This window comes from Corella eumyota, chromosome 1, assembly GCF_963082875.1.
Source record: "Corella eumyota chromosome 1, kaCorEumy4.1, whole genome shotgun sequence".
Lineage (NCBI taxonomy): Eukaryota > Metazoa > Chordata > Ascidiacea > Phlebobranchia > Corellidae > Corella > Corella eumyota.
Window position 1 is genome coordinate 17,837,802 of NC_137490.1, and position 19,560 is coordinate 17,857,361.

The window sequence follows — 19,560 nt, forward strand, 5'->3', positions numbered from 1 at the left end:
CTGTATATTAATTAATTAAAACATTAAGGAATATTAATAACATACAAAATGTTTTTATAGATTGAATGCAATTTTATAAAATTATATTGACATTTTTAGGTAGGTTACCAGCAAAATCAAAAGCGAAAAGGGAAAGTCCCACCTCATTTTGTTTTCGATTTTTGATAACGCGCATTTGATACGTTTCTGTGTCAACGTTTTAAAAAATCAAAAAGGTCTAGTATTTACATTTTGTACTTTCAATTTAAGAAAATAAACCATGGCCAAGCATCATCCCGATTTAATATTTTGCCGTAAACAACCGGGTGTGGGTAAGTTTTATAATTAAATTATTCTTATAAAGTAATTAGGTTAATTTTTAATTATCTTCTTATACGTCTGTACGTAAAGATTTTATCAGCTTATTGAACTTTTTGTATTTTAAATGTTATAAGTGCGTTATCAATTAGTAGTTGTACATGTATAGGTATCATATAAGTAAACTTATTATTTACACTAATATATTTTATTTATTACAGCTATTGGAAGACTGTGCGAAAAATGTAAGATTTATTTTATACTTATGCAAGCAAAAATTTAGTGTTAAACATATTGCTAAATGTTAAAACTGCAACAAATTCTATTTCGACATATTTAAGAATTATTATTGTGTATTTATATTTAATAATAAACTTTAGCATTATTTTTAGGTGATGGAAAATGTGTTATCTGTGACTCTTATGTAAGACCATGTACATTGGTTAGAATATGTGATGAATGCAACTATGGTTCATATCAGGTATGTTTTGTTAGCTCATTTTTTAATATCAAGTCAAGCCTTTAATAAATCAAAATTTTATTACAGGGTCGTTGTGTAACTTGCGGGGGTCCTGGAGTATCAGATGCTTATTATTGCAAAGAATGCACAATACAAGAAAAAGATGTAAAACTTAATATAATACACTTTCTATACAAATATGATTTTGTTAGTTGTTTTTAATTCTTGTTTTTTTATTTTTAGAGAGATGGTTGCCCAAAAATTGTCAATTTGGGAAGCGCGAAAACAGATTTGTTTTATGAAAGGAAGAAATATGGTTTTAAAAAAAGATGATAAATCTAATAAATAAAGATGACAAACAAGTTTTGATGAATATCTGGAAAAAAATATGTTCTCCTGTTTTTCTAGCTGTTTTATTACCATTATTGGAAAAAACATTTTTTATTACAGTTTACTATTTGTAAAAAAATTGTTTAACTTTACTTATTATTTCTAGTCTATACATGAAACTTATTGAACTAATATTGGTTTAAACTTTTTATTAATAGTTTAATAAATTTGTAAATTCATTCGTAAAAGAACCTGTAATTACAATAATTGTTAATTTACGTTTGTAGAGTAATTTACGTTTGTACATAAATTATTTGTCTTTTATATTAATAAGGCATTGCGTAACATAATTGTATAATTGCATTTGTGGCGTAAGGAGTTAGCTCTTCACCTAAATTATTGCGGGATTTCATGCTATTTTTGTGTTATTTTTAAATAATGCCCACCAAAAAAATTACTCAACTAAACGTATCAATCACATTATGCTTTGGGTTCGATTACCAGTTTTGACATCAGTAAGAAACATTGGGTCCTAGCCTTTTAACAACAAATAAGTAAAATAAATAATTTGTGTTGAAATGCAATAATTTAAATGCTTAACTTTAGTTGTCAATGTCATAAGATATGTGGAATGGGGAAAACATTTTGTGCCTATCTTCAAACACACGTACCCACATCTTTAACTCGGCCCATCACACTACAAATGGTTAAGATGAGGTGCTTATGGAAATTGTGTTTGTCCATACCCACTATTTACTAAGGATGGTATATTTATGTGTTTTTTTTTCAACATTTATTCAGTATTAATATTTATTAACTTCATTTAATTTAAATAAATTGTTTTTTTTAAGGAGACCTAATAAAGAAAAGAGAAAGGGTTTTTGTACGTCGTTAAAGATCATCTAAAATTACCACAGCCCTTAATATGCTGATTAATTATATCACCTAACTGTATTAAGAACTATGCAAAAATATAAGCCTCCGAAATCACTATAATATTTATAATTATTATTGTGTTTGTTCTTATTGTTCTAGTAGCCTTGTAGTGTTTTGGAAACTGTGTGTATACGTGAAGCATTTTTTATAAAATGTAGTTGTGTTTTAACTTGCACCATAATCACTTTTACTCCTTTTTTGTATGTTTTGATTAACTTCTCCATGCTTGTTGTTTGTGTTGTTGTCGTGTTTCTACTTTTTTACTTTGTTGCCTTGCGTGCAATATTGCACCTAATTTCGGTTAGGCGGGTACTTTTGTAAGTTTAGGGGGTAAAGAGGTTCTTCGGGTAGGTACTTTAAATTTTATTGGGTAGCCCCTTCAATATTTTATACAAAGGTTGGCACTATTTAATATCAATAAAATTAGGATAAATTAAGGGCGTAATAAAGGTCATTTATCGGTTACATTTTTTATCTTGTTTCTTGAAATCGGTTTGTTAAAATAAAATAGGAAAAAAGAAAATAATGGCGGAACAAAAATTAAATTATGATGAAATATTGGACTTTGGAAAGAATTTAGCCAGAACTGTTGGCCAGGTGATTCTTTTGTTGGTAATTTGTTACGTAAATCGACTTTGCTGTGTTTTTATAACTTAAACTTAATTTGTTTAGGAAATTAAAGATGCATTTAAACAAAAGAAAAACATTTGTGAAAAAAGTTGTGCTACAGATCTTGTGACAGAAACTGACAAGAAAGTTGAATCTTTGATAATAGCAGCTATTAAAGAAAGATATCCTTCACATCAGTAATTTATTTTCCAATTTTATATATACACACTTTTTGGAACAGTAACATCCGACATTCAGACATTAAAAATATAATTTAAATCAATTAAATCAAGACTTTTTTTTAAATATTTAAAGATTTATTGGTGAAGAATCAGTCGTGGAAGGAATGAATTGTAACCTAACTAATGAGCCAACTTGGATTGTGGATCCAGTTGATGGAACAACAAATTTTGTCCATAGGTAATGTTTTTTTTACCAGTATTTAATCCTAAACCGGTAGCAAGGTGTAGTGGTAAGAACACTTGCTACACCACACATGAGGTCGTGGGTTCGATCCCCAGTGATCTCATGCTGTAGCACCCTTGAGTAAGGCGCTATAAACGGCATAAACTCCCGCTGAGTTAGCACTTAATCAGCAGCTTAATTACTGGGCAATTATAATCTATTATATCCCAAACTGCCACAGGCAACTCAAGACTGGGTCGAAGTAACTGATGTTACTCTATGTTTAAGTCGCACAATCAACTTTCCCACATTGAGGATAAATGTATATATACAAAAAAAAAATTTTGTACTTACAATAGAAAAGTTCAATATTTTAAGGCAGATTCAAAAAAAATAAGGTGTGATGTTGTACTTGCACATGTTACATTATCAACATACCTAAACAATAAAATCATTCCCAACTTTAACCAAAAATTTATTTTAACAAAACAAATAATGTAATTATTATTTTCAGGTTCCCATTTGTAGCTGTTTGTTTAGGATTTTGTGTAAATCAAACCCCAACCATTGGTGTCGTTTATAATGCAATCTCCGATGAGATGTTTTCAGCTATATCTGGCAAGGGAGCATTTTGTAATGGAATTCCAATTCATGTTTCAACCACAATAGGTTAAAAAAATAAATTTAAATAAATATTTTGTGTTTATAAACTTCTTTTATTGAATTTTAGAATTATGTCAAAGTTCAATCTTGTCTGCCTTTGGATCAAGCCGAAAACCAGAATATGTTGATGCGATTTTGGCAAATATTAGATCTGTTTTAACTTCCCCTGTTCATTCGTAAGTAATTTTTAAGTAATAAGTATGTGCAGTTTATTTTAATAAATAAATATATTGTTAGCATACAAGGTTTAGGTTCAGCAGCATTAAACATGTGTGCAGTGGCTATGGGCCAAGCAGAAGCCTTTTATGAGAATGGAATACATTGTTGGGATTATTGTGCTGCTTCAGTTATAGTCCAAGAAGCAGGAGGTGTTAACATTGACACTGGAGGTAAATATAAAAAATACTCTTTTTATATGCAAAATGTTATCTGTTTTAAAAGTAGGCCACGTTTGTTTAACTAAAGGTTATTTATAACTTTTTTGTTATTGTAATTCTTGTTTTGAAGGGTTTGTTTATTTGTGTTAAGTTTATTTATTATATTTAGGTGGAAAATTGGATTTAATGGCACGGCAAATTATTGCAGCTTGTAATTCTGAGGTAGCCAAATCACTAAGTTCCAAGCTTAAACCTGTAAATTTTTCACGTGATTAATGCAATTTTTCTATGCAATATTTTAAATATTAATCATTTTATCAATTTTTTAATGTTAACTAATAGTACTTAACTAGATATTTTAAGTGTTTATGCTTCACCTCCATTAGAGAAAGTTGCATTTTGCACAATATTTATAATATCCTATCAGTGATTTATATGCAGATATTAGGGTACTTAAATTAGGAAGTAAAATTTAATTATGTATATATAAAACATAATAAATAGATATATATTTATATACATAATTTGCGATTTTATTTATTCTCTTCCATTATTATTCCACTTTACTACAAAAATAAAACACAGAAGTTCAGAACAATATTTAATGGTTTTAACAAAAATGCATAAACTAAACTTTGGACATTAGTGTATAAGTGCATGTGCAGGTTTTTTTCAATTTAATATCAAGGTAACAATGGGGCAGTGTCATCAGCAGTATAATCTTCATCTATTGATTTTCGGCCACTTTCAGACACTCTTTGTGGCCCAGGTCTGCTTTGTGATAATCTGCTTGCTCTAACTGCAGCTCGGGCCTTTGCTACTTTAATTTTCTTGCTTACATCAACATACACATCTGTCTCATCCAGTATTTCTTCCTGGATAAGCTCTTCAATAACATCCTCGAGAGTTACAATACCAGTTATGTTGTCCCCAGGAATTACTGCAGTTGGTTCAATCGAGTCTAAATCCAAAGGCTCTGGACCTTTTACTACAGCGAATATATGAGATTTTCCGGTTTGAAAGAAGTTTAATGCATCATATAGGTTCACGTTGGAATAAATTTTAAGCAGTGGTCGACTGTGCGATTTGTAAACTTGTCGAAGTGGTAAATTATCATCAGGATCAATTTTTATTAAATTTTTTATCAAGATAATTCCAACAAGGTTTGTTTTATTGCCCTCATATATTGGAACCCTGGAATGACCTTTGGCTAAAATGTTATCCATCGTTTCTCTATTCATTACACCATCTATGTTTAGGGCAAACACACTGTTAACTGGAGTACAAACTTCTTGCACTGTTTTATCTCGCAATGTTAAAGCTCCTTTAATAATAAGTGCTTCATCTGCAGTAAGAGGATCTTCGTTGTCGTCATCTTTGGCTTTGTGGATATCCACTAAAACACTTAATTCCGCTCTTCTAAAAAATGTTGCATGATCTTTGCCAAGACTCCAATCCAACAGTTTTGACAAAGGCCAAGAAATTGGACAAGTGATAAAAATTAAGAAATATACAAGAGGGGAAAGTGTAGCACCAATGGCCAGACCAAATCTTGTAAACAAAGCTTGTGGAACTACTTCTCCAAACAGTAACACAGCCGTAACCGAGACAACAATTGCAGTTACTGGGTCAGATATTTTATCTAAAAACAATGGCATGCTTTCAACTGCAGCTGCATTAGCAAGAAGAAGCGTAACCAATAATAAATGGTGTCGTTTTACCAATGGTAAAATCTTTTTTGCATACTTTTGTTCCTTAGGCTTTCCACCTGTTGATAACACAGCCAAACTGGTTGAATCTAAAGATAATAGCCCCATAGTTAACCCACTCATAACTCCAGCGATAATGATTAAAGCTACATAAATTCCCAGGTAAATCCAAAACAGTTTGTCATGATAGGTTAATATTATTTTTGGTTCATAGGTTGTTCCATTGCATATGATAGCTCCATCATGTTCAAGTTCACAAGTTATACTTGCCATTTTAATTTGTTTAGACACTAAAAATACTTAATTAACACTAAAATAAAATTGCAGTAACATTATTTAAAAACAATAAAACTCAATTCTATTCTGTTGTACATTACATATGTTTATACCTATATTTTTGTGTAAGTATTGCCTCTTTAAATGATTATTCCCTCAATATTACATGTGTTAAACTAAGTCAAAAGAGTACAAAACTATTTTAATAAATAAGCAAGTGCCTAACTATTTCCTGAACTACGTGTAAAGCACTACTTCCGCTTATACTGTAATTAATGAGTAAGGCAATGGTTAAAAATGGAATCATAGTATCATTAACGTCATATTAAAAAGTTCAAATTGTCAAGTAATTTCCCATTACTTGCATTCAGTAGTTAAACAAACAAATCCGGAAATAATAACGTGCTTCGGTGGGCGTTTCTGTATTATCAAACCCTATTATTCATAACACTACAAAATAATAAGACCTTACGCGATGCCCATTGTCTGTTGACTTACTGTAATAAGGATTATCCGTATCAACATAGAATTGTTTTTTACACGAGTTGGATATTGAACGAACCTGTAATGATTAAAGTTGTTGTATAGTTGTCTGGGCAGAGAAAATAATTGCGATTGGATGAGCGACCAAACAAGATTTTACTAGATCTGATAATTTTACAAAAATAAAGCTTGCACGAAATATTTTACTTCAAAATTGGAAACTTTTAAAAAAAAAGACCACAGAGGGACTCGAACCCCAATCTTCTGATTCGAAGTCAGACGCAATATCCATTAGGCCATGCGGCCACGATTACGAGAATTGCATGAAACATTTCGATTCAAAATTAGAAACTTTTGAGAAAAAATTTGACCACAGAGGGACTCGAACCCCCAATCTTCTGATTCGAAGTCAGACGCCATATCCATTAGGCCATGCGTCCGCGATTAACATGCTGGCATGAAATATTTTGCTCCGAAATTGGAAACTTATTGAGAAAAAAATGACCACAGTGGGACTCGAACCATGAATCTTCTGATTCGATGTCAGACGCCATATCCATTAGGCCATGCGGCCACGAATAAGAGAATTACATGAACTATTTTAATTCAAAATTAGAAACTTCTTAGAAAAAATGACAACAGAGGGACTCGAACCCCCAATCTTCTGATTCGAAGTCAGGCGCCATATCCATTAGGCCATGCGGCCGCGAATTAGAGGCTAGCATGAAACATTTCGATTTAAAATTAGAATGATTTTTAGAAAAAAAATGACCACAAAGGGACTCGAATCCCCAATCTTCTGATTCGAAGTCAGACGCCATATCCATTAGGCCATGCGGCCACGAATAAGATAATTGCATGAACTATTTTGCTTCAAAATTAGAAACTTCTTAGAAAAAATGACCACAGCGGGACTCGAACCCCCAATCTTCTGATTCGAAGTCAGACGCCATATCCAATAGGCCATGCGGCTACGATTTACAGAATTGCATGAACTATTTAGCTTCGAAACTAGAAACTTCTTAGAAAAAATGACCATAGAGGCTCTCGAACCCCCAATCTTCTGTTTCGAAGTCAGACGCCATATCCATTAGGCCATGCGGCCGCGAATTAGAGGCTAGCATGAAACATTTCGATTTAAAATTAGAATGTTTTTTAGAAAAAAAATGACCACAAAGGGACTCGAACCCCCAATCTTCTGATTCGAAGTCAGACGGCGTATCCATTAGGCCATGCGGCCACGAATAAGAGAATTGCATGAACTATTTTGCTTCAAAACTATAAGCTTCTTAGCAAAAATGACCACAGAAGGACTCGAACACCCAATCTTCTGATTCGAAGTCAGACGTCAAATCCATTAGGATTTAGAGATTAGCATAAAACATTTCGATTCATAATTAGATTTTTTTTAGAAAAATAATGACCACAGAGGGACTCGAACCCCAATCTTCTGATTCGAAGTCAAACGCCATATCCATTAGACCATGCGGCCACGATTACAATGCTGGCATGAAATATTTTGTTCCAAAATTGGAAACTTTTTGAGAAAAAAATGACCACAGAGGCTCTCGAACCACCAATCTTCTGTTTCGAAGTCAGAGACCATATCCATTAGGCCATGCGGCCACGAATAAGAGAAATGCATAAACTATTTAGCTTCAAAACTAGAAACTTCTTAGAAAAAATAGCCACAGAGGGACTCGAACCCCCAATCTTCTGAATCGAAGTCAGACGCCATATCCATTAGGCCAAGCGGCCACGATTACGAGAATTGCATGAAACATTCCGATTTAAAATTAGAAACTTTTAAGAAAAAAAATGACCACAGAGGGACTCGAACCCCCAATCTTCTGATTCGAAGTCAGACGCCATATCCATTAGGCCATGCGGCCACGAATAAGAGAAATGCATAAACTATTTAGCTTCAAAACTAGAAACTTCTTAGAAAAAATAGCCACAGAGGGACTCGAACCCCCAATCTTCTGAATCGAAGTCAGACGCCATATCCATTAGGCCAAGCGGCCACGATTACGAGAATTGCATGAAACATTCCGATTTAAAATTAGAAACTTTTGAGAAAAAAATAGACCACAAAGGGACTCGAACCCCCAATCTTCTGATTCGAAGTCAGACGCCATATCCATTAGGCCATGCGGCCACGAATAAGAGAATTGCATGAACTATTTAGCTTCAAAACTAGAAACTTCTTAGAAAAAATGACCAAAGAGGGACTCGAACCCCCGATCTTCTGATTTGAAGTCAGACGCCATATCCATTAGGCCATGCGGCCGCGAATTAGAGAATTGCATGAAACATTCCGATGTAAAACTAGAAACTTCTTAGAAAAAATGATCACAGAGGGAGTCGAACCCCCAATCTTCTGATTCGAAGTCAGACGCCATATCCATTAGGCCATACGGCCGCGAATTAGAGAATTGCATGAAACATTCCGATTTAAAATTAGAAACTTTTGAGAAAAAAATGACCACAGAGGGACTCGAACCCCGAATCTTCTGATTCGAAGTCAGACGCCATATCCATTAGGCCATGCGGCCACGAATAAGAGAATTGCATGAACTATTTAGCTTCAAAACTAGAAACTTCTTAGAAAAAATGACCACAGAGGGACTCGAACCCCCAATCTTCTGATTCGAAGTCAGACGCCATATCCATTAGGCCATGCGGCCGCGAATTAGAGAATTGCATGAAACATTCCGATTTAAAATTAGAAACTTTTAAGAAAAAAATGACCACAGAGGGACTCGATCCCCCAATCTTATGATTCGAAGTCAGACGCCGTTTCCATTAGGCCATGCGTCCACGAATAAGAGAAATGCATGAACTATTTAGCTTCAAAACTATAAACTTCTTTAAAAAAAATGACCACAGAAGGACTCGAACCCCCAATCTTCTGATTCGAAGTCAGACGCCTTATCCATTAGCCCATGCGGCCACGAACAAGAAAATTGCATGAACTATTTTGCTTCAAAACTATAAACTTCTTTAAAAAAAAATGACCACAGAGGGACTCGAACCCCAATCTTCTGATTCGAAGTCAGACGCCTTATCCAATAGGCCATGCGGCCACGAATACAATGCTGGCATGAAATATTTTGCTCCAAACTTGGAAACTTTTTGAGATAAAAATGACCACGGAGGGACTCGAACCATCAATCTTCTGATTCGAAGTCAGACGCCATATCCATTAGGCCATGCGGCCACGAATAAGAGAATTACATGAAACATTCCGATTTAAAACTAGAAACTTCTTAGAAAAAATGACCACAGAGGGACTCGAACCCCCAATCTTCTGATTCGAAGTCAGACGCCATATCCATTAGGCCATGCGGCCGCGAATTAGAGAATTGCATGAAACATTCCGATTTAAAATTAGAAACTTTTGAGAAAAAAATTGTCCACAGAGGGACTCGAACCCCCAATCTTCTGATTCGAAGTCAGACGCCATATCCATTAGGCCATACGGCCACGATTAAGAGAATTGCATGAACTATTTAGCTTCAAAACTAGAAACTTCTTAGAAAAAATGACCACAGAGGGACTCGAACCCCCAATCTTCTGATTCGAAGTCAGACGCCATATCCATTAGGCCATGCGGCCGCGAATTAGAGAATTGCATGAAACATTCCGATTTAAAATTAGAAACTTTTGAGAAAAAAATGACCACAGAGGGACTCGAACCCCCAATTTTCTGATTCGAAGTCAGACGCCGTATCCATTAGGACATGCGACCACGAATAAGAGAATTACATGAACTATTTAGCTTCAAAACTAGAAACTTCTTAGAAAAAATGACCACAGAGGGACTCGAACCCCCAATCTTCTGATTCGAAGTCAGACACCATATCCATTAGGCCATGCGGCCGCGAATTAGAGAATTGCATGAAACATTCCGATTTAAAACTAGAAACTTCTTAGAAAAAATGACCACAGAGGGACTCGAACCCCCAAGCTTCTGATTCGAAGTCAGACGCCATATCCATTAGGCCATGCGGCCGCGAATTAGAGAATTGCATGAAACATTCCGATTTAAAATTAGAAACTTTTGAGAAAAAAATTGTCCACAGAGGGACTCGAACCCCAATCTTCTGATTCGAAGTCAGACGCCATATCCATTAGGCCATGCGGCCACGATTAAGAGAATTGCATGAACTATTTAGCTTCAAAACTAGAAACTTCTTAGAAAAAATGACCACAGAGGGACTCGAACCCCCAATCTTCTGATTCGAAGTCAGACGCCATATCCATTAGGCCATGCGGCCACGAATAAGAGAATTGCATGAACTATTTAGCTTCAAAACTAGAAACTTCTTAGAAAAAATGACCACAGAGGGACTCGAACCCCCAATCTTCTGATTCGAAGTCAGACGCCATATCCATTAGGCCATGCGGCCGCGAATTAGAGAATTGCATGAAACATTCCGATTTAAAATTAGAAACTTTTAAGAAAAAAATGACCACAGAGGGACTCGATCCCCCAATCTTATGATTCGAAGTCAGACGCCGTTTCCATTAGGCCATGCGGCCACGAATAAGAGAAATGCATGAACTATTTAGCTTCAAAACTATAAACTTCTTTAAAAAAAATGACCACAGAAGGACTCGAACCCCCAATCTTCTGATTCGAAGTCAGACGCCTTATCCATTAGGCCATGCGGCCACGAACAAGAAAATTGCATGAACTATTTTGCTTCAAAACTATAAACTTCTTTAAAAAAAATTGACCACAGAGGGACTCGAACCCCAATCTTCTGATTCGAAGTCAGACTCCTTATCCAATAGGCCATGCGGCCACGAATACAATGCTGGCATGAAATATTTTGCTCCAAACTTGGAAACTTTTTGAGATAAAAAAGACCACGGAGGGACTCGAACCATCAATCTTCTGATTCGAAGTCAGACGCCATATCCATTAGGCCATGCGGCCACGAATAAGAGAATTACATGAAACATTCCGATTTAAAACTAGAAACTTCTTAGAAAAAATGACCACAGAGGGACTCGAACCCCCAATCTTCTGATTCGAAGTCAGACGCCATATCCATTAGGCCATGCGGCCGCGAATTAGAGAATTGCATGAAACATTCCGATTTAAAATTAGAAACTTTTGAGAAAAAAATTGTCCACAGAGGGACTCGAACCCCCAATCTTCTGATTCGAAGTCAGACGCCATATCCATTAGGCCATACGGCCACGATTAAGAGAATTGCATGAACTATTTAGCTTCAAAACTAGAAACTTCTTAGAAAAAATGACCACAGAGGGACTCGAACCCCCAATCTTCTGATTCGAAGTCAGACGCCATATCCATTAGGCCATGCGGCCGCGAATTAGAGAATTGCATGAAACATTCCGATTTAAAATTAGAAACTTTTGAGAAAAAAATGACCACAGAGGGACTCGAACCCCCAATTTTCTGATTCGAAGTCAGACGCCGTATCCATTAGGACATGCGACCACGAATAAGAGAATTACATGAACTATTTAGCTTCAAAACTAGAAACTTCTTAGAAAAAATGACCACAGAGGGACTCGAACCCCCAATCTTCTGATTCGAAGTCAGACGCCATATCCATTAGGCCATGCGGCCGCGAATTAGAGAATTGCATGAAACATTCCGATTTAAAACTAGAAACTTCTTAGAAAAAATGACCACAGAGGGACTCGAACCCCCAATCTTCTGATTCGAAGTCAGACGCCATATCCATTAGGCCATGCGGCCGCGAATTAGAGAATTGCATGAAACATTCCGATTTAAAATTAGAAACTTTTGAGAAAAAAATTGTCTACAGAGGGACTCGAACCCCAATCTTCTGATTCGAAGTCAGACGCCATATCCATTAGGCCATGCGGCCACGATTAAGAGAATTGCATGAACTATTTAGCTTCAAAACTAGAAACTTCTTAGAAAAAATGACCACAGAGGGACTCGAACCCCCAATCTTCTGATTCGAAGTCAGACGCCATATCCATTAGGCCATGCGGCCGCGAATTAGAGAATTGCATGAAACATTCCGATTTAAAATTAGAAACTTTTAAGAAAAAAATTGACCACAGAGGGACTCGAACCCCCAATTTTCTGATTCGAAGTCAGACGCCGTATCCATTAGGCCATGCGGCCACGAATAAGAGAAATGCATAAACTATTTAGCTTCAAAACTAGAAACTTCTTAGAAAAAATGACCACAGAGGGACTCGAACCCCCAACCTTCTGAAACGAAGTCAGACGCCATATTCATTAGGCCAAGCGGCCACGATTACGAGAATTGCATGAAACATTCCGATTTAAAATTAAAAACTTTTGAGAAAAAAATTGACCACAGAGGGACTCGAAGCCCCAATCTTCTGATTCGAAGTCAGACGCCATATCCATTAGGCCATGCGGCCACGAATAAGAGAATTACATGAACTATTTAGCTTCAAAACTAGAAACTTCTTAGAAAAAATTACCATAGAGGGACTCGAACCCCCAATCTTCTGATTCGAAGTCAGACGCCATATCCATTAGGCCATGCGGCCACGAATACGAGAATTACATGAACTATTTAGCTTCAAAACTAGAAACTTCTTAGAAAAAATGACAACAGAGGGACTTGAACCCCCAATCTTCTGATTCGAAGTCAGACGCCATATCCATTAGGCCGTGCAACCGCGAATTGGAGAATTGCATGAAACATTCCGATTTAAAATTAGAAACTTTTGAGAAAAAAATTGACCACAGAGGGACTTGAAACCCCAATCTTCTGATTCGAAGTCAGACGCCATATCCACTAGGCCGTGCGGCCGCGAATTGGAGAATTGCATGAAACATTCCGATTTAAAATTAGAAACTTTTGAGAAAAAAATTGACCACAGAAGGACTCGAACCCCCAATCTTCTGATTCGAAGTCAGACGCCATATCCATTAGGCCATGCGGCCACGAATAAGAGAATTACATGAAACATTCCGATTTAAAACTAGAAACTTCTTAGAAAAAATGACCACAGAGGGACTCGAACCCCCAATCTTCTGATTCGAAGTCAGACGCCATATCCATTAGGCCATGCGGCCGCGAATTAGAGAATTGCATGAAACATTCCGATTTAAAATTAGAAACTTTTGAGAAAAAAATTGTCCACAGAGGGACTCGAACCCCCAATCTTCTGATTCGAAGTCAGACGCCATATCCATTAGGCCATACGGCCACGATTAAGAGAATTGCATGAACTATTTAGCTTCAAAACTAGAAACTTCTTAGAAAAAATGACCACAGAGGGACTCGAACCCCCAATCTTCTGATTCGAAGTCAGACGCCATATCCATTAGGCCATGCGGCCGCGAATTAGAGAATTGCATGAAACATTCCGATTTAAAATTAGAAACTTTTAAGAAAAAAATGACCACAGAGGGACTCGAACCCCCAATTTTCTGATTCGAAGTCAGACGCCGTATCCATTAGGCCATGCGGCCACGAATAAGAGAAATGCATAAACTATTTAGCTTCAAAACTAGAAACTTCTTAGAAAAAATGACCACAGAGGGACTCGAACCTCCAATCTTCTGAATCGAAGTCAGACGCCATATTCATTAGGCCAAGCGGCCACGATTACGAGAATTGCATGAAACTTTCCGATTTAAAATTAGAAACTTTTGAGAAAAAAATGACCACAGAGGGACTCGAACCCCCAATCTTCTGATTCGAAGTCAGACGCCATATCCATTAGGCCATGCGACCACGAATAAGAGAATTACATGAACTATTTAGCTTCAAAACTAGAAACTTCTTAGAAAAAATGACCACAGAGGGACTCGAACCCCCAATCTTCTGATTCGAAGTCAGACGCCATATCCATTAGGCCATGCGGCCACGAATAAGAGAATTACATGAACTATTTAGCTTCAAAACTAGAAACTTCTTAGAAAAAATGACCACAGAGGGACTTGAACCCCCAATCTTCTGATTCGAAGTCAGACGCCATATCCATTAGGCCGTGCGGCCGCGAATTGGAGAATTGCATGAAACATTCCGATTTAAAATTAGAAACTTTTGAGAAAAAAATTGACCACAGAGGGACTCGAACCCCCAATCTTCTGATTCGAAGTCAGACGCCATATCCATTAGGCCATGCGGCCACGAATAAGAGAATTACATGAACTATTTAGCTTCAAAACTAGAAACTTCTTAGAAAAAATGACAACAGAGGGACTTGAACCCCTAACCTTCTGATTCGAAGTCAGACGCCTTATCCATTAGGCCATGCGGCCACGAACAAGAAAATTGCATGAACTATTTTGCGTCAAAACTATAAACTTCTTTAAAAAAATGACCACAGAGGGACTCGAACCCCCAATTTCTGATTCGAAGTCAGACGCCTTATCCATTAGGCCATGCGGCCACGATTACAATGCTGGCATGAAATATTTTGCTCCAAACTTGGAAACTTTTTGAGATAAAAATGACCACGGGAGGACTCGAACCATCAATCTTCTGATTCGAAGTCATACGCCATATTCATTAGGCCATGCGGCCACGACTAAGAGAATTACATGAACTATTTAGCTTCAAAACTAGAAACTTCTTAGAAAAAATGACCACAGAGGGACCCGAACCCTCAAAGTTCTGAATCGAAGTCAGACGCCATATCCATTAGGCCATGCGGCCACGATTACAATGCTGGCATGAAATATTTTGTTCCAAATTTGGAAACTTTTTGAGATAAATATGACCACGGAGGGACTTGAACCATCAATCTTCTGATTCGAAGTCAGACGCCATATCCATTAGGCCATGCGGCCACGATTAAGAGAATTACATGAACTATTTAGCTTCAAAACTAGAAACTTCTTAAAAAAAATGACCACAGAGGGACTCGAACCCCCAATCTTCTGATTCGAAGTCAGACGCCATATCCATTAGGCCATGCGGCCACGAATAAGAGAATTACATGAACTATTTAGCTTCAAAACTAGAAACTTCTTAGAAAAAATGACAACAGAGGGACTTGAACCCCCAAACTTCTGATTCGAAGTCAGACGCCATATCCATTAGGCCGTGCGGCCGCGAATTGGAGAATTGCATGAAACATTCCGATTTAAAATTAGAAACTTTTGAGAAAAAAATTGACCACAGAGGGACTCGAACCCCCAATCTTCTGATTCGAAGTCAGACGCCATATCCAATAGGCCATGCGGCCACGAATAAGAGAATTGCATGAACTATTTAGCTTCAAAACTAGAAACTTCTTAGAAAAAATGACCACAGAGGGACTCGAATCCCCAATCTTCTGATTCGAAGTCAGACGCCATATCCATTAGTCCATGCGGCCGCGAATTAGAGAATTGCATGAAACATTCCGATTTAAAATTAGAAACTTTTAAGAAAAAGATGACAACAGAGGGACTCGAACCCCCAATCTTCTGATTCGAAGTCAGACGCCGTATCCATTAGGCCATGCGGCCACGAATAAGAGAAATGCATAAACTATTTAGCTTCAAAACTAGAAACTTCTTAGAAAAAATGACCACAGAGGGACTCGAACCTCCAATCTTCTGAATCGAAGTCAGACGCCATATTCATTAGGCCAAGCGGCCACGATTACGAGAATTGCATGAAACTTTCCGATTTAAAATTAGATACTTTTGAGAAAAAAATGACCACAGAGGGACTCGAACCCCCAATCTTCTGATTCGAAGTCAGACGCCATATCCATTAGGCCATGCGACCACGAATAAGAGAATTGCATGAACTATTTACCTTCAAAACTAGAAACTTCTTTAAAAAAATGATCACAGAGGGACTCGAACCCCCAATCTTCTGATTCGAAGTCAGACGCCATATCCATTAGGCCATGCGGCCACGAATAAGAGAATTACATGAACTATTTAGGTTCAAAACTAGAAACTTCTTAGAAAAAATGACCACAGAGGGACTCGAACCCCCAATCTTCTGATTCGAAGTCAGACGCCATATCCATTAGGCCATGCGGCCAGGAATAAGAGAATTACATGAACTATTTAGCTTCAAAACTAGAAACTTCTTAGAAAAAATGACAACAGAGGGACTTGAACCCCCAATCTTCTGATTCGAAGTCAGACGCCATATCCATTAGGCCGTGCGGCAGCGAATTGGAGAATTGCATGAAACATTCCGATTTAAAATTAGAAACTTTTGAGAAAAAAATTGACCACAGAGGGACTCGAACCCCTAATCTTCTGATTCGAAGTCAGACGCCATATCCATTAGGCCATGCGGCCACGAATAAGAGAATTACATGAACTATTTAGCTTCAAAACTAGAAACTTCTTAGAAAAAATGACAGCAGAGGGACTTGAACCCCTAATCTTCTGATTCGAAGTCAGACGCCATATCCATTAGGATTAAGAGATTAGCATAAAACATTTCGACTCACAATTAGACTTTTTTTTAGAAAAAAAATGACCACAGAGGGACTCGAACCCCCAATCTTCTGATTCGAAGTCAGACGCCTTATCCATTAGGCCATGCGGCCACGATTACGAGAATTACATGAACTATTTAGCTTCAAAACTAGAAACTTCTTAGAAAAAATGACCACAGAGGGACTCGAACCCCCAATCTTCTGATTCGAAGTCAGACGCCTTATCCATTAGGCCATGCGGCCACGACTAAGAGAATTACATGAACTATTTAGGTTCAAAACTAGAAACTTCTTAGAAAAAATGACCACAGAGGGACCCGAACCCCCAAAGTTCTGAATCGAAGTCAGACGCCATATCCATTAGGCCATGCGGCCACGATTACAATGCTGGCATGAAATATTTTGTTCCAAATTTGGAAACTTTTTGAGATAAATATGACCACGGAGGGACTTGAACCATCAATCTTCTGATTCGAAGTCAGACGCCATATTCATTAGGCCATGCGGCCACGATTAAGAGAATTACATGAACTATTTAGCTTCAAAACTAGAAACTTCTTAGAAAAAATGACCACAGAGGGACTCGAACCCCCAATCTTCTGATTCGAAGTCAGACGCCTTATCCATTAGGCCATGCGGCCACGATTAAGAGAATTACATGAACTATTTAGCTTCAAAACTAGAAATTTCTTAGAAAAAATGACCACAGAGGGACTCGAACCCCCAATCTTCTGATTCGAAGTCAGACGCCTTATCCATTAGGCCATGCGGCCACGATTAAGAGAATTACATGAACTATTTAGCTTCAAAACTAGAAACTTCTTAGAAAAAATGACCACAGAGGGACCCGAACCCCCAAAGTTCTGAATCGAAGTCAGACGCCATATCCATTAGGCCATGCGGCCACGATTACAATGCTGGCATGAAATATTTTGCTCCAAATTTGGAAACTTTTTGAGATAAATATGACCACGGAGGGACTTTAACCATCAATCTTCTGATTCGAAGTCAGACGCCATATCCATTAGGCCATGCGGCCACGATTAAGAGAATTACATAAACTATTTAGCTTCAAAACTAGAAACTTCTGGGACTCGAACCCCCAATCTTCTGATTCGAAGTCAGACGCCTTATCCATTAGGCCATGCGGCCACGATTAAGAGAATTACATGAACTATTTAGCTTCAAAACTAGAAACTTCTTAGAAAAAATGACCACAGAGGGACCCGAACCCCCAAAGTTCTGAATCGAAGTCAGACGCCATATCCATTAGGCCATGCGGCCACGATTACAATGCTGGCATGAAATATTTTGCTCCAAATTTGGAAACTTTTTGAGATAAATATGACCACGGAATGACTTGAACCATCAATCTTCTGATTCGAAGTCAGACGCCATATCCATTAGGCCATGCGGCCACGATTAAGAGAATTACATGAACTATTTAGCTTCAAAACTAGAAACTTCTTAGAAAAAATGACCACAGAGGGACTCGATCCCCCAATCTTCTGATTCGAAGTCAGACGCCATATCCATTAGGCCGTGCGGCCGCGAATTGGAGAATTGCATGAAACATTCCGATTTAAAATTAGAAATTTTTGAGAAAAAAATTGACCACAGAGGGACTCGAACCCCCAATCTTCTGATTCGAAGTCAGACGCCATATCCATTAGGCGATGCGGCCACGAATAAGAGAATTACATGAACTATTTAGCTTCAAAACTAGAAACTTCTTAGAAAAAATGACAGCAGAGGGACTTGAACCCCTAATCTTCTGATTCGAAGTCAGACGCCATATCCATTAGGATTAAGAGATTAGCATAAAACATTTCGACTCATAATTAGACTTTTTTTTAGAAAAAAAATGACCACAGAGGGACTCGAACCCCCAATCTTCTGATTCGAAGTCAGACGCCTTATCCATTAGGCCATGCGGCCACGATTACGAGAATTACATGAACTATTTAGCTTCAAAACTAGAAACTTCTTAGAAAAAATGACCACAGAGGGACTCGAACCCCCAATCTTCTGATTCGAAGTCAGACGCCTTATCCATTAGGCCATGCGGCCACGACTAAGAGAATTACATGAACTATTTAGCTTCAAAACTAGAAACTTCTTAGAAAAAATGACCACAGAGGGACCCGAACCCTCAAAGTTCTGAATCGAAGTCAGACGCCATATCCATTAGGCCATGCGGCCACGATTACAATGCTGGCATGAAATATTTTGTTCCAAATTTGGAAACTTTTTGAGATAAATATGACCACGGAGGGACTTGAACCATCAATCTTCTGATTCGAAGTCAGACGCCATATCCATTAGGCCATGCGGCCACGATTAAGAGAATTACATGAACTATTTAGCTTCAAAACTAGAAACTTCTTAAAAAAAATGACCACAGAGGGACTCGAACCCCCAATCTTCTGATTCGAAGTCAGACGCCTTATCCATTAGGCCATGCGGCCACGATTAAGAGAATTACATGAACTATTTAGCTTCAAAACTAGAAATTTCTTAGAAAAAATGACCACAGAGGGACTCGAACCCCCAATCTTCTGAATCGAAGTCAGACGCCTTATCCATTAGGCCATGCGGCCACGATTAAGAGAATTACATG

At 37.4% G+C, this 19,560-nt stretch overlaps 3 protein-coding genes and 50 non-coding genes across 53 annotated transcripts; 2 read left to right on the forward strand and 51 right to left on the reverse strand.

Annotated features, from left to right (window-relative positions):
* Positions 1-168: 168 nt before the first annotated feature.
* On the forward strand, positions 169-1,823 carry LOC145746430 (PHD finger-like domain-containing protein 5A). Its single transcript, XM_082564715.1, has 5 exons — positions 169-311; positions 519-542; positions 690-778; positions 845-922; positions 1,001-1,823. Exons 1-5 carry the CDS (start codon positions 260-262, stop codon positions 1,088-1,090), a joined length of 333 nt encoding a protein of 110 aa, XP_082420841.1. The 5' UTR covers positions 169-259; the 3' UTR covers positions 1,091-1,823.
* A 603-nt stretch (positions 1,824-2,426) lies between these two features.
* LOC145743314 (inositol monophosphatase 1-like) lies at positions 2,427-5,098 on the forward strand. The gene is made up of 7 exons (XM_082561287.1): positions 2,427-2,620; positions 2,696-2,829; positions 2,948-3,052; positions 3,552-3,706; positions 3,768-3,876; positions 3,938-4,089; positions 4,247-5,098. The coding sequence occupies exons 1-7, from the start codon at positions 2,549-2,551 to the stop codon at positions 4,351-4,353; spliced, it is 834 nt and encodes a 277-aa protein (XP_082417413.1). The 5' UTR covers positions 2,427-2,548; the 3' UTR covers positions 4,354-5,098.
* On the reverse strand, positions 4,595-6,090 carry LOC145743219 (uncharacterized). The gene has a single exon (XM_082561172.1). It carries the CDS (start codon positions 6,057-6,059, stop codon positions 4,761-4,763), a length of 1,299 nt encoding a protein of 432 aa, XP_082417298.1. The 5' UTR covers positions 6,060-6,090; the 3' UTR covers positions 4,595-4,760.
* Positions 6,091-6,912: 822 nt separating this feature from the next.
* On the reverse strand, positions 6,913-6,985 carry Trnar-ucg (transfer RNA arginine (anticodon UCG)). Its single transcript has one exon. It is a non-coding gene; the product is annotated as a tRNA-Arg (tRNA).
* Positions 6,986-7,178: 193 nt separating this feature from the next.
* Trnar-ucg (transfer RNA arginine (anticodon UCG)) lies at positions 7,179-7,251 on the reverse strand. The gene has a single exon. It is a non-coding gene; the product is annotated as a tRNA-Arg (tRNA).
* Positions 7,252-7,313: 62 nt separating this feature from the next.
* Positions 7,314-7,386, reverse strand: Trnar-ucg (transfer RNA arginine (anticodon UCG)). Its single transcript has one exon. It is a non-coding gene; the product is annotated as a tRNA-Arg (tRNA).
* A 978-nt stretch (positions 7,387-8,364) lies between these two features.
* On the reverse strand, positions 8,365-8,437 carry Trnar-ucg (transfer RNA arginine (anticodon UCG)). Its single transcript has one exon. It is a non-coding gene; the product is annotated as a tRNA-Arg (tRNA).
* Positions 8,438-8,630: 193 nt separating this feature from the next.
* On the reverse strand, positions 8,631-8,703 carry Trnar-ucg (transfer RNA arginine (anticodon UCG)). The gene has a single exon. It is a non-coding gene; the product is annotated as a tRNA-Arg (tRNA).
* A 191-nt stretch (positions 8,704-8,894) lies between these two features.
* Trnar-ucg (transfer RNA arginine (anticodon UCG)) lies at positions 8,895-8,967 on the reverse strand. Its single transcript has one exon. It is a non-coding gene; the product is annotated as a tRNA-Arg (tRNA).
* Positions 8,968-9,027: 60 nt separating this feature from the next.
* Positions 9,028-9,100, reverse strand: Trnar-ucg (transfer RNA arginine (anticodon UCG)). Its single transcript has one exon. It is a non-coding gene; the product is annotated as a tRNA-Arg (tRNA).
* A 59-nt stretch (positions 9,101-9,159) lies between these two features.
* On the reverse strand, positions 9,160-9,232 carry Trnar-ucg (transfer RNA arginine (anticodon UCG)). The gene has a single exon. It is a non-coding gene; the product is annotated as a tRNA-Arg (tRNA).
* A 460-nt stretch (positions 9,233-9,692) lies between these two features.
* Trnar-ucg (transfer RNA arginine (anticodon UCG)) lies at positions 9,693-9,765 on the reverse strand. The gene has a single exon. It is a non-coding gene; the product is annotated as a tRNA-Arg (tRNA).
* Positions 9,766-9,824: 59 nt separating this feature from the next.
* On the reverse strand, positions 9,825-9,897 carry Trnar-ucg (transfer RNA arginine (anticodon UCG)). The gene has a single exon. It is a non-coding gene; the product is annotated as a tRNA-Arg (tRNA).
* A 61-nt stretch (positions 9,898-9,958) lies between these two features.
* Trnar-ucg (transfer RNA arginine (anticodon UCG)) lies at positions 9,959-10,031 on the reverse strand. The gene has a single exon. It is a non-coding gene; the product is annotated as a tRNA-Arg (tRNA).
* Positions 10,032-10,090: 59 nt separating this feature from the next.
* On the reverse strand, positions 10,091-10,163 carry Trnar-ucg (transfer RNA arginine (anticodon UCG)). The gene has a single exon. It is a non-coding gene; the product is annotated as a tRNA-Arg (tRNA).
* Positions 10,164-10,355: 192 nt separating this feature from the next.
* Trnar-ucg (transfer RNA arginine (anticodon UCG)) lies at positions 10,356-10,428 on the reverse strand. Its single transcript has one exon. It is a non-coding gene; the product is annotated as a tRNA-Arg (tRNA).
* A 59-nt stretch (positions 10,429-10,487) lies between these two features.
* Positions 10,488-10,560, reverse strand: Trnar-ucg (transfer RNA arginine (anticodon UCG)). Its single transcript has one exon. It is a non-coding gene; the product is annotated as a tRNA-Arg (tRNA).
* A 192-nt stretch (positions 10,561-10,752) lies between these two features.
* On the reverse strand, positions 10,753-10,825 carry Trnar-ucg (transfer RNA arginine (anticodon UCG)). The gene has a single exon. It is a non-coding gene; the product is annotated as a tRNA-Arg (tRNA).
* A 59-nt stretch (positions 10,826-10,884) lies between these two features.
* Trnar-ucg (transfer RNA arginine (anticodon UCG)) lies at positions 10,885-10,957 on the reverse strand. The gene has a single exon. It is a non-coding gene; the product is annotated as a tRNA-Arg (tRNA).
* Positions 10,958-11,150: 193 nt separating this feature from the next.
* Trnar-ucg (transfer RNA arginine (anticodon UCG)) lies at positions 11,151-11,223 on the reverse strand. Its single transcript has one exon. It is a non-coding gene; the product is annotated as a tRNA-Arg (tRNA).
* Positions 11,224-11,549: 326 nt separating this feature from the next.
* On the reverse strand, positions 11,550-11,622 carry Trnar-ucg (transfer RNA arginine (anticodon UCG)). The gene has a single exon. It is a non-coding gene; the product is annotated as a tRNA-Arg (tRNA).
* Positions 11,623-11,683: 61 nt separating this feature from the next.
* On the reverse strand, positions 11,684-11,756 carry Trnar-ucg (transfer RNA arginine (anticodon UCG)). Its single transcript has one exon. It is a non-coding gene; the product is annotated as a tRNA-Arg (tRNA).
* A 59-nt stretch (positions 11,757-11,815) lies between these two features.
* Trnar-ucg (transfer RNA arginine (anticodon UCG)) lies at positions 11,816-11,888 on the reverse strand. Its single transcript has one exon. It is a non-coding gene; the product is annotated as a tRNA-Arg (tRNA).
* A 192-nt stretch (positions 11,889-12,080) lies between these two features.
* On the reverse strand, positions 12,081-12,153 carry Trnar-ucg (transfer RNA arginine (anticodon UCG)). The gene has a single exon. It is a non-coding gene; the product is annotated as a tRNA-Arg (tRNA).
* A 59-nt stretch (positions 12,154-12,212) lies between these two features.
* Trnar-ucg (transfer RNA arginine (anticodon UCG)) lies at positions 12,213-12,285 on the reverse strand. Its single transcript has one exon. It is a non-coding gene; the product is annotated as a tRNA-Arg (tRNA).
* Positions 12,286-12,477: 192 nt separating this feature from the next.
* On the reverse strand, positions 12,478-12,550 carry Trnar-ucg (transfer RNA arginine (anticodon UCG)). Its single transcript has one exon. It is a non-coding gene; the product is annotated as a tRNA-Arg (tRNA).
* A 61-nt stretch (positions 12,551-12,611) lies between these two features.
* Positions 12,612-12,684, reverse strand: Trnar-ucg (transfer RNA arginine (anticodon UCG)). The gene has a single exon. It is a non-coding gene; the product is annotated as a tRNA-Arg (tRNA).
* Positions 12,685-12,877: 193 nt separating this feature from the next.
* Positions 12,878-12,950, reverse strand: Trnar-ucg (transfer RNA arginine (anticodon UCG)). The gene has a single exon. It is a non-coding gene; the product is annotated as a tRNA-Arg (tRNA).
* Positions 12,951-13,409: 459 nt separating this feature from the next.
* On the reverse strand, positions 13,410-13,482 carry Trnar-ucg (transfer RNA arginine (anticodon UCG)). Its single transcript has one exon. It is a non-coding gene; the product is annotated as a tRNA-Arg (tRNA).
* A 59-nt stretch (positions 13,483-13,541) lies between these two features.
* Positions 13,542-13,614, reverse strand: Trnar-ucg (transfer RNA arginine (anticodon UCG)). Its single transcript has one exon. It is a non-coding gene; the product is annotated as a tRNA-Arg (tRNA).
* Positions 13,615-13,675: 61 nt separating this feature from the next.
* Positions 13,676-13,748, reverse strand: Trnar-ucg (transfer RNA arginine (anticodon UCG)). The gene has a single exon. It is a non-coding gene; the product is annotated as a tRNA-Arg (tRNA).
* Positions 13,749-13,807: 59 nt separating this feature from the next.
* Positions 13,808-13,880, reverse strand: Trnar-ucg (transfer RNA arginine (anticodon UCG)). The gene has a single exon. It is a non-coding gene; the product is annotated as a tRNA-Arg (tRNA).
* A 325-nt stretch (positions 13,881-14,205) lies between these two features.
* Positions 14,206-14,278, reverse strand: Trnar-ucg (transfer RNA arginine (anticodon UCG)). The gene has a single exon. It is a non-coding gene; the product is annotated as a tRNA-Arg (tRNA).
* A 59-nt stretch (positions 14,279-14,337) lies between these two features.
* On the reverse strand, positions 14,338-14,410 carry Trnar-ucg (transfer RNA arginine (anticodon UCG)). The gene has a single exon. It is a non-coding gene; the product is annotated as a tRNA-Arg (tRNA).
* Positions 14,411-14,469: 59 nt separating this feature from the next.
* On the reverse strand, positions 14,470-14,542 carry Trnar-ucg (transfer RNA arginine (anticodon UCG)). Its single transcript has one exon. It is a non-coding gene; the product is annotated as a tRNA-Arg (tRNA).
* Positions 14,543-14,603: 61 nt separating this feature from the next.
* Positions 14,604-14,676, reverse strand: Trnar-ucg (transfer RNA arginine (anticodon UCG)). The gene has a single exon. It is a non-coding gene; the product is annotated as a tRNA-Arg (tRNA).
* A 59-nt stretch (positions 14,677-14,735) lies between these two features.
* On the reverse strand, positions 14,736-14,808 carry Trnar-ucg (transfer RNA arginine (anticodon UCG)). Its single transcript has one exon. It is a non-coding gene; the product is annotated as a tRNA-Arg (tRNA).
* A 59-nt stretch (positions 14,809-14,867) lies between these two features.
* Trnar-ucg (transfer RNA arginine (anticodon UCG)) lies at positions 14,868-14,939 on the reverse strand. Its single transcript has one exon. It is a non-coding gene; the product is annotated as a tRNA-Arg (tRNA).
* A 459-nt stretch (positions 14,940-15,398) lies between these two features.
* Trnar-ucg (transfer RNA arginine (anticodon UCG)) lies at positions 15,399-15,471 on the reverse strand. Its single transcript has one exon. It is a non-coding gene; the product is annotated as a tRNA-Arg (tRNA).
* Positions 15,472-15,664: 193 nt separating this feature from the next.
* Trnar-ucg (transfer RNA arginine (anticodon UCG)) lies at positions 15,665-15,737 on the reverse strand. Its single transcript has one exon. It is a non-coding gene; the product is annotated as a tRNA-Arg (tRNA).
* A 457-nt stretch (positions 15,738-16,194) lies between these two features.
* On the reverse strand, positions 16,195-16,267 carry Trnar-ucg (transfer RNA arginine (anticodon UCG)). Its single transcript has one exon. It is a non-coding gene; the product is annotated as a tRNA-Arg (tRNA).
* Positions 16,268-16,326: 59 nt separating this feature from the next.
* On the reverse strand, positions 16,327-16,399 carry Trnar-ucg (transfer RNA arginine (anticodon UCG)). The gene has a single exon. It is a non-coding gene; the product is annotated as a tRNA-Arg (tRNA).
* A 59-nt stretch (positions 16,400-16,458) lies between these two features.
* On the reverse strand, positions 16,459-16,531 carry Trnar-ucg (transfer RNA arginine (anticodon UCG)). The gene has a single exon. It is a non-coding gene; the product is annotated as a tRNA-Arg (tRNA).
* A 193-nt stretch (positions 16,532-16,724) lies between these two features.
* Trnar-ucg (transfer RNA arginine (anticodon UCG)) lies at positions 16,725-16,797 on the reverse strand. Its single transcript has one exon. It is a non-coding gene; the product is annotated as a tRNA-Arg (tRNA).
* Positions 16,798-16,978: 181 nt separating this feature from the next.
* Positions 16,979-17,051, reverse strand: Trnar-ucg (transfer RNA arginine (anticodon UCG)). Its single transcript has one exon. It is a non-coding gene; the product is annotated as a tRNA-Arg (tRNA).
* Positions 17,052-17,110: 59 nt separating this feature from the next.
* Positions 17,111-17,183, reverse strand: Trnar-ucg (transfer RNA arginine (anticodon UCG)). Its single transcript has one exon. It is a non-coding gene; the product is annotated as a tRNA-Arg (tRNA).
* A 325-nt stretch (positions 17,184-17,508) lies between these two features.
* On the reverse strand, positions 17,509-17,581 carry Trnar-ucg (transfer RNA arginine (anticodon UCG)). The gene has a single exon. It is a non-coding gene; the product is annotated as a tRNA-Arg (tRNA).
* Positions 17,582-17,640: 59 nt separating this feature from the next.
* Trnar-ucg (transfer RNA arginine (anticodon UCG)) lies at positions 17,641-17,713 on the reverse strand. The gene has a single exon. It is a non-coding gene; the product is annotated as a tRNA-Arg (tRNA).
* Positions 17,714-18,551: 838 nt separating this feature from the next.
* Trnar-ucg (transfer RNA arginine (anticodon UCG)) lies at positions 18,552-18,624 on the reverse strand. Its single transcript has one exon. It is a non-coding gene; the product is annotated as a tRNA-Arg (tRNA).
* Positions 18,625-18,805: 181 nt separating this feature from the next.
* Trnar-ucg (transfer RNA arginine (anticodon UCG)) lies at positions 18,806-18,878 on the reverse strand. The gene has a single exon. It is a non-coding gene; the product is annotated as a tRNA-Arg (tRNA).
* A 59-nt stretch (positions 18,879-18,937) lies between these two features.
* On the reverse strand, positions 18,938-19,010 carry Trnar-ucg (transfer RNA arginine (anticodon UCG)). Its single transcript has one exon. It is a non-coding gene; the product is annotated as a tRNA-Arg (tRNA).
* A 325-nt stretch (positions 19,011-19,335) lies between these two features.
* On the reverse strand, positions 19,336-19,408 carry Trnar-ucg (transfer RNA arginine (anticodon UCG)). Its single transcript has one exon. It is a non-coding gene; the product is annotated as a tRNA-Arg (tRNA).
* A 59-nt stretch (positions 19,409-19,467) lies between these two features.
* Trnar-ucg (transfer RNA arginine (anticodon UCG)) lies at positions 19,468-19,540 on the reverse strand. The gene has a single exon. It is a non-coding gene; the product is annotated as a tRNA-Arg (tRNA).
* Between the last annotated feature and the right edge of the window lie 20 nt (positions 19,541-19,560).

What these genes read in the sequence shown, in the direction of transcription:
- LOC145746430 (XM_082564715.1), top strand. Translation starts at nt 260, where the DNA reads ATGGCCAAGCATCATCCCGATTTAATATTTTGCCGTAAACAACCGGGT. An exon ending in TGGAAGACTGTGCGAAAAAT is followed by an intron (nt 543 to 689) that starts GTAAGATTTATT and finishes CATTATTTTTAG; the next exon opens with GTGATGGAAAATGTGTTATC. An exon ending in GCAACTATGGTTCATATCAG is followed by an intron (nt 779 to 844) that starts GTATGTTTTGTT and finishes ATTTTATTACAG; the next exon opens with GGTCGTTGTGTAACTTGCGG.
- LOC145743314 (XM_082561287.1), top strand. Translation starts at nt 2,549, where the DNA reads ATGGCGGAACAAAAATTAAATTATGATGAAATATTGGACTTTGGAAAG. An exon ending in TAGCCAGAACTGTTGGCCAG is followed by an intron (nt 2,621 to 2,695) that starts GTGATTCTTTTG and finishes TAATTTGTTTAG; the next exon opens with GAAATTAAAGATGCATTTAA. An exon ending in TCATGTTTCAACCACAATAG is followed by an intron (nt 3,707 to 3,767) that starts GTTAAAAAAATA and finishes ATTGAATTTTAG; the next exon opens with AATTATGTCAAAGTTCAATC.
- LOC145743219 (XM_082561172.1), bottom strand. Translation starts at nt 6,059, where the DNA reads ATGGCAAGTATAACTTGTGAACTTGAACATGATGGAGCTATCATATGC.